This window comes from Cebus imitator, unplaced genomic scaffold (assembly GCF_001604975.1).
Source record: "Cebus imitator isolate Cc_AM_T3 unplaced genomic scaffold, Cebus_imitator-1.0 Scaffold77, whole genome shotgun sequence".
Lineage (NCBI taxonomy): Eukaryota > Metazoa > Chordata > Mammalia > Primates > Cebidae > Cebus > Cebus imitator.
In genome coordinates this window covers 6558722-6565522 of record NW_016107392.1, presented here as the reverse complement: position 1 = coordinate 6565522, position 6801 = coordinate 6558722, and the positions used below count along the sequence as shown (strand labels likewise).

Sequence of the window (6801 nt, the reverse complement as noted above, 5' to 3'; positions counted from 1 at the left end):
AGGCTGAGGCAGGAGAATTGCCTGAACCCAGGAGGCGGAGGTTGCGGTGAGCCGAGATCGCGCCATTGCACTCCAGCCTGGGTAACAAGAGCGAAACTCCGTCTCAAAAAATAAATAAATAAATAAATAAATAAATACGAAAGTGCTGACATAAATTGTGAATTGAAATATTGCTATATGAGATATGGAGGGATGAAATGATGCTTATCAGTTGAACTTTTGTACTATTAACAGTAATTGAGCTGTTCTTGCCTGCTAGTTTGCCTACAAGACAGTGTGCTAGCTTTCTGGAAACATGGAATGCAAGGTAGAAGTTTTAGATCTAATGAGGTAAGTAAATTATGTCCATTAAGTAGTCACAAGACATTATCAAATTCCACTTCAAACAGTTCTCTAACTTTAGAAGATTCCCAAATGATACGAGTAACATTCTATTGGCTAACTTTATTAATATTTAATGTATTTAGTCTATTGATAAAAGTCAGTAAACCATACCTATAGCCACCTGTCTCTCTCCATTACTCAAACAATTTTAGTACATATTTACTGTGCTTCCAGATAATCACTCTGAAATTTAGAACAAGAACTTGCTAATCTGCTAAAATTGGGCCAACTATGATTTTCTTTCAACTTTCCCAGAGGAACACCTGGAGCAAGAGTGATAGTGCTGGTTCTCTCTGGCCTTAAGCACCTTTTCTACCTTGTACTTCAGAAATAATGACCAGTGGCTGGGCACGGTGGCTCATGCCTGTAATCCCAGCACTTTGGGAGGTGGATCACCTGAGGTTGGGAGTTCAAGACCAGCCTGACCAACATGGAGAAACCACGTCTCTACTAAAAATACAAAATTAGCCAGGCGTGCTGGCACATGCCTGTAATTCCAGCTGCTTGGGCTGAGGCAGGAGAATTGCTTGAAAACCTGGGAGGCGGAGGTTGCGATGAGCTGAGATCGTGCCATTGCACTCCAGCCTGGGCAACAAGAGCAAAACTCCGTCTCAAAAAAAAAGAAATAATGACCAGTGCAGACTAAGTAAAGAGTCCTACATTTCTCTGAAAGCCCACTTGCCTCTGATTTTCATCATCCTTATTCGTTTGACATGTATATAATTCTTTGCCTCCTTTTCCTTCCCATTTTATTAACCTTTAGCTATGCATCTCATGAGGCCTTCTACCTTACAGAAATAATTTAACTCCAAGCTGTGTGACATATTCAAGTCAGTTCAACATTTAAGCCGCAAAGTTCTGAGGTTCTAAACATGAACAAGATGTGGCACTTGCCCCCCAGAATGTTATAAACACATAAAATTGTCCAAAATTCTTCCAGTAACCTGCAAGCCAATCTCAGTCGTATAACTTGGAAGGAAGCGTATTTGTTTCTTAAACTGTCATTCGTTAAGCTCAGAACGTTTTTTCTAACAAAGTAAGCAATATAGCACAGTGTTCATGAGCCTGGGTTCCAGTGTTGAGACACTCAGCTTCGTCTCAAGTTCTGCTAGTTAGTAGCTCGGTGACCGTGGCATGTCACCTGACTTCTTTCTACCTTTCTTTTTCATCTGTGAATTGAGTTGTGATTAAATGAAACAAAGCATGTAATGTGCTTGGCCTGGTTCCTGGCCTATGGTAAGTGTTTCAAAGGTGGCTACTACTATGTTTCTAAAAGTAGAAATAGAAATTTGTGAGTCTATTCCCACAAATAGACTCACACTTTCTAAAAATCACCTGAGAAAGTAGAGCAGGGAGATAAGAACGGTCAACAGCTAATAAACACTAGTCAGAGTAAGAAAAGCATTATAAAGATAGAACAGAGAGTCATTTAAGAACAAAAAGGAAAAACCCCAAAAAGTCACCTGAGAACTACACAGGCAACCCATCAATACGCACCTCTGAAAATGTTAGATTCTTCTAGTAAGCAGACCCCTAAATATATCGGTAATTGCAGTCACGCGGAGCCACTGGCATTGAAGTGAGTGTGCTGAGCATGTTGTTTCCTTCAGGTGTGCTGGGTTACAACAGAAGCTAAGAGTCATTGACGTTTCCAGAAAATCTACTTCTAGGGATATTGATGGAATAAATTTAATTTCAAATCCATTTTTTCTTCCACCTACCCAATTTTGGGGAGATGCTACTGCTGTTACAATTCATAATATGTTGTGTTGAGTAAGCTGTGAACAGTTGGTTTCTTTTTTTTCTGTATATTTATTCTTAATTCCCCAACTGGTAATTGGTCACACTGAGGACTTCTTGAACGATATATGGTCATTAGAAAATATTATTTCAAGACAATGGGAAGAAGTGGGAAAGATAATTATTATGTATTGAGTACTTCCTTAGCTAGGCATTGTACCCACTAATTCTTTTAAGAACACTGCAGGGCACTACTGCATGGTAGATCTTTTCTATCCCATATTACATAAGGCATAACCATTTCTAGCAGATTTTAAATACATTGCCCAGTAAGTGGGAGAACTGAGATTCAAACTCAAGGCATGTCTGGCTTTTAAATATTTCCTGTTATACTACATGGCAGCCTTTTAAATAAAAGAACCAGATCTAAGTGGCTTACTGCTGCCAGTAACCTTGCCATTAGCATTGACATAAATGATGAGAGTTTCTAATAAATAAAATGGATTTAGTGCTTTGCTTTTAAGTTTTTCCCTTGAAGTCTTATGATTTAACAAGGAAATCATTTTCCTTTGCCTGTATTTTATGATTAACTCAAAATTAACCACATTTCCCCTAGACTAACAAATTGATGTACCTGCATGCTGACTTAACAAATAGTCATGCAGGGATATATTTTCATTTTAGGAATTATGTTTCTTTTCTGTTGAATTATAATGAAGTACCTATTAAAAATTTTGTGTCTTTAATTTTAGAAATTAAATTTATGTTTTAATTGAACAGGTAACACAAGAAATTTCAGATAGCACAAGAATTTTCAGGCTGCTTGGATCTGACAGGTATGAAACAGGCTGTGTTAAATATATAGTACTAAACATGTTTCATAGATCTAGCATGAAACAGATATCTTTTTCAAGAGAATCGAAATGTCTGGAATATGCTCAACATTGAATTTTTCACACTATAAGAATTCACGCCGGGCGCGGTGGCTCAAGCCTGTAATCCCAGCACTTTGGGAGGCTGAGGCGGGTGGATCACGAGGTCAAGAGATCGAGACCATCCTGGTCAACGTGGTGAAACCCCGTCTCCACTAAAACTACAAAAAATTAGCTGGGCGTGGTGGCGCGTGCCTGTAGTCCCAGCTACTCAGGAGGCTGAGGCAGGAGAATTGCCTGAACCCAGGAGGCGGAGGTTGCGGTGAGCCGAGATCGCGCCATTGCACTCCAGCCTGGGTAACAAGAGCGAAACTCCGTCTCAAAAAAAAAAAAAAAAAGAATTCACAAGTCAAAAAGTTAGAACATGTTTGAAAATGTACCTGATCTTCCAAATAACAGAAATGTATGGATCTGTCAATACTCGTTTGCATTCAACATACTAATGTCTGATTTGCAGCAGCAGCAGAAGGAGGAAATGCCTTATGTTAATGACCAGAACTTTTTGTTGTTAATGCCAAATAGGATTTTGGAGACCCGTTCTGATTTACCTTCAGATTCTTGAACTGCAAATCGTTTATAGAACTTATAATAAGAATTAGGTTCCCCCAAATGATTTCTAATACAGGTTTCTCCCCACCTCTAACTCTTAGAACACTGGCCTAGAGGTGGGAGGTAGTGGACATCAAAATTACTTCCCGGAGCTAGAACTGGCCCTCTAATCACAGTGATAGCAAATGATTTCTGCCCACCATCAAATGAGCAGCATTTATAGAGGCATATAATGGAGAAGCAATGGAAAATTTGGGGGCTAACATTAGTTTTCAAGAATAACTTTGTTCTGTTTTATGTTTTTTGCTTATTACTTTTAGGGTCGTGGTTTTGGAAAGTAGGCCAACTGATAACCCCACAGCAAATAGCAATTTATACATCCTGGCGGGTCATGAAAACAGTTACTGAGAATTGTTGTGCTTTGACAGTTAACTCTAGAAAGAAAGAACACTACCGCTGCAACATTAATGGATGCTTGAAGCTGTACAAAAGCTGCAGTAACCTGTCTTCAGTTACTTTGTAATTTATTGTGGCATGAGACAAGAGGGGGAAAATTTTGTTTTAAGTGGTATGGATATATTTAGCACATTGAACCACACAAGTGCTTAATTCATTGTTATGTAATCTTTGTACATATACGCAGTATTTTTTCTGTGCAACTTCATATTGCTGAAGACATACACTAAGAATTGATGTAGATAATGTACTTTTATGAGATGTACAAGTAAGTGTCTTATCTGTACAGATGTAAATGTTGATGAAAATGCAATTGGGGTTAATATTTTAAGAATTATTTAGTATATTCTTGGGTGTGGCTATATTACAAAATGGGATGCTGGCAATGAAACAATACACTTAACACTATTGTATTTTTATTATATGTAATTTAGTAATGAATATAAATCTTGTAACTTTTAAAATTGTAATGGAGGCTGTAATCATTTTATAATCTTGTTTTTAATTTTAATGCAAGTACACTGGTGTTTATATTTGCACAAAGTATTGATATTTGATGTATTAAGTCACAAAAGTAAGCTGTGACACTGTCTATAAGCATTTGGCTCTACAAATGTATTTGGATTGTTTTCTATGTGAAGCAAACCAATTACAATTAACCACCTGTTGTAGTAACTGGTCTTTTTATATTTAAGCAGAATCCTGTAATACTGCTTGTCTTTGCTTAAAAACAATACCTTTGAACATTTTTGAATCACAGAATAGCGGTACCATGATATAATACTGCAGTTGTGGTCTGAATTACAGTATGCACAAAGAATTAATTAGCATTATTAAAGAGTCCTCACTAAACATTTCATATAATCACATTGAAGAACTGTAACATTCCATAGAGTGAAGTGGTTCAAATGTCTCGTGGAATTTTTACTTTTGTTGGCCTTATTTTATGATCCTTTTCATATTTCTTTTGATTGAGAGTATTAAAACATGGCCAAAATGATTTAGTTACTACCTCATATAAACAATATAATGGTTACTACACATCACAGGAACTTAGTTTTGGTTTAAGTCATTTTTGATTGCTTTTTTCCAATGGAATATGTATATACCAAGTTTTAGCAAAATGCACACTTTTGGCTCTTTTTGGTATACGTTCTTTATATTTTAATGTGAGTATATACATTAAGAACAAACTAAATTGTGATTTATGGTCTTCATTTATTTTAATTGATAATGGTTTTAAAATATGTTCCTGATTGTACATATTGTAAAATAAACATGTTTTTTAACATGCTGTTGTATAGTAGCTTGTCATGTGGCTTAATCTGTATATAGTAACACTAAAATACATTAAGGGGGAAAACTTCATTTGTTTTGTAGTTAAATTCTTAAGTACTCAATTTTGGTCCCTCAAATCATGATTTTTACTTGATCTGTGATTTCAATTTCATGAAGCATTAATATTTCCACATAGGAGAATAGCACATCTTTTGTAGAATCTTCAGTTTCCTGATAAGAAAAGTCAAACATTCATAAGTTTTCTGGTTAGAGACGGGTCCACAAGCTACGGTCCTCAGACCACTCCAGCCTACTGTCTGTTTTTGTAAATAAACTTTTAATGGAGCACAACAGCACGTATTCATTTACACGTCGTCTGTGCTGCTTTTGTGCTACAATATTAGAGGTGAGTGGCTTCTGAAAAACTATATTGCCTGAAAAGCTTAAAATTCTTACTTTGCTGACCCTTTACAGAAAAAAAATGCTAGGGCCTGGGTTAGAGAAAGGAAGGGAGTGTTAGGAAATGCAGTTTTGGAGGTAAGGAAGGAGAAGATAGAGGGAAGAACTGGATTGGGGATCAAGAGGCACCATTTCCACTATTGCTTATGCCACTGCCTGTCACAGTGGCCTTGAATAATTTCCTTTAACAGTTCCTGTGTCTAAAATCGTACAGATGCTAATAACCATAACTGTTCATTTATCACTTTTCCCAAACACTTTGTGAATAGTCCTAGCATTAATGACTGACTGATGACTGTGTTTTAAGACACATCTTTGTCAGTATTACATTATCATCAATTTGCTGAAAAACAGAGACTGCTGGAAAAGATTTTTAAGATATCAAGATTCTGTTTTTGGCTCTTGTTGACAAGATTGTTGACCTTTTTTTGAACCACTTTTTCAGTTTTAAAGACTTCTAAGTTATATTAAGGGTCATACCTCAAAAAGTGTTAGTCATCACATTTAACTGTTAAGCACTTAGAAGCATTTTCAAAAAATAAAATATACAACTGGTATTGTATTACCCAGGAGCTTTCTAAAGATATATCTTGAGTCATAATCTTGAGGGCTGAGGCTCAGTAACCTATATTTTTATAAAGTTGTACGAATGATTCTGATTTGCATCCCACACATGAAAATCACTGGTAGGCACTAAATTTAAACCAGTGCTTCTGAGTGTGTCCAGGTGTGCCTCAGAATCATCTTTGGTAATAGCTAAAAGTGAAATTTCTAGACTCCACCCAGGAATTTTGTGGATTTTTTTTTTTTTTTTTTTTGAGACGGAGTTTCACTGTCGTTACCCAGGCTGGAGTGCAATGGTGCGATCTCGGCTCACCGCAGCCTCCGCCTCCTGGGTTCAGGCAATTCTGCCTCAGCCTCCTGAGTAGCTGGGATTACAGGCATGTGCCACCATGCCCAGCTGATTTTTTGTATTTTTAGTAGAGACGGGGTTTCACCATGT

General features: G+C 36.9%; 1 protein-coding gene across 3 annotated transcripts in view; it reads left to right on the top strand.

The window, feature by feature from the left end:
- Window positions 1-5367, top strand: part of MAP4K3 (mitogen-activated protein kinase kinase kinase kinase 3) — a 189149-nt gene extending 183782 nt beyond the window's left edge. For all 3 annotated transcript variants that reach the window (XM_017532583.2, XM_017532582.2, XM_037740015.1), the window contains 3 exons: window positions 260-330; window positions 2905-2960; window positions 3926-5367. In XM_017532583.2, coding sequence (XP_017388072.1) covers window positions 260-330; window positions 2905-2960; window positions 3926-4013 — 215 coding nt within the window. In that variant the 3' untranslated portion in view covers window positions 4014-5367. The remainder of the gene's footprint in view (window positions 1-259; window positions 331-2904; window positions 2961-3925) is intronic.
- Window positions 5368-6801: the final 1434 nt, after the last annotated feature.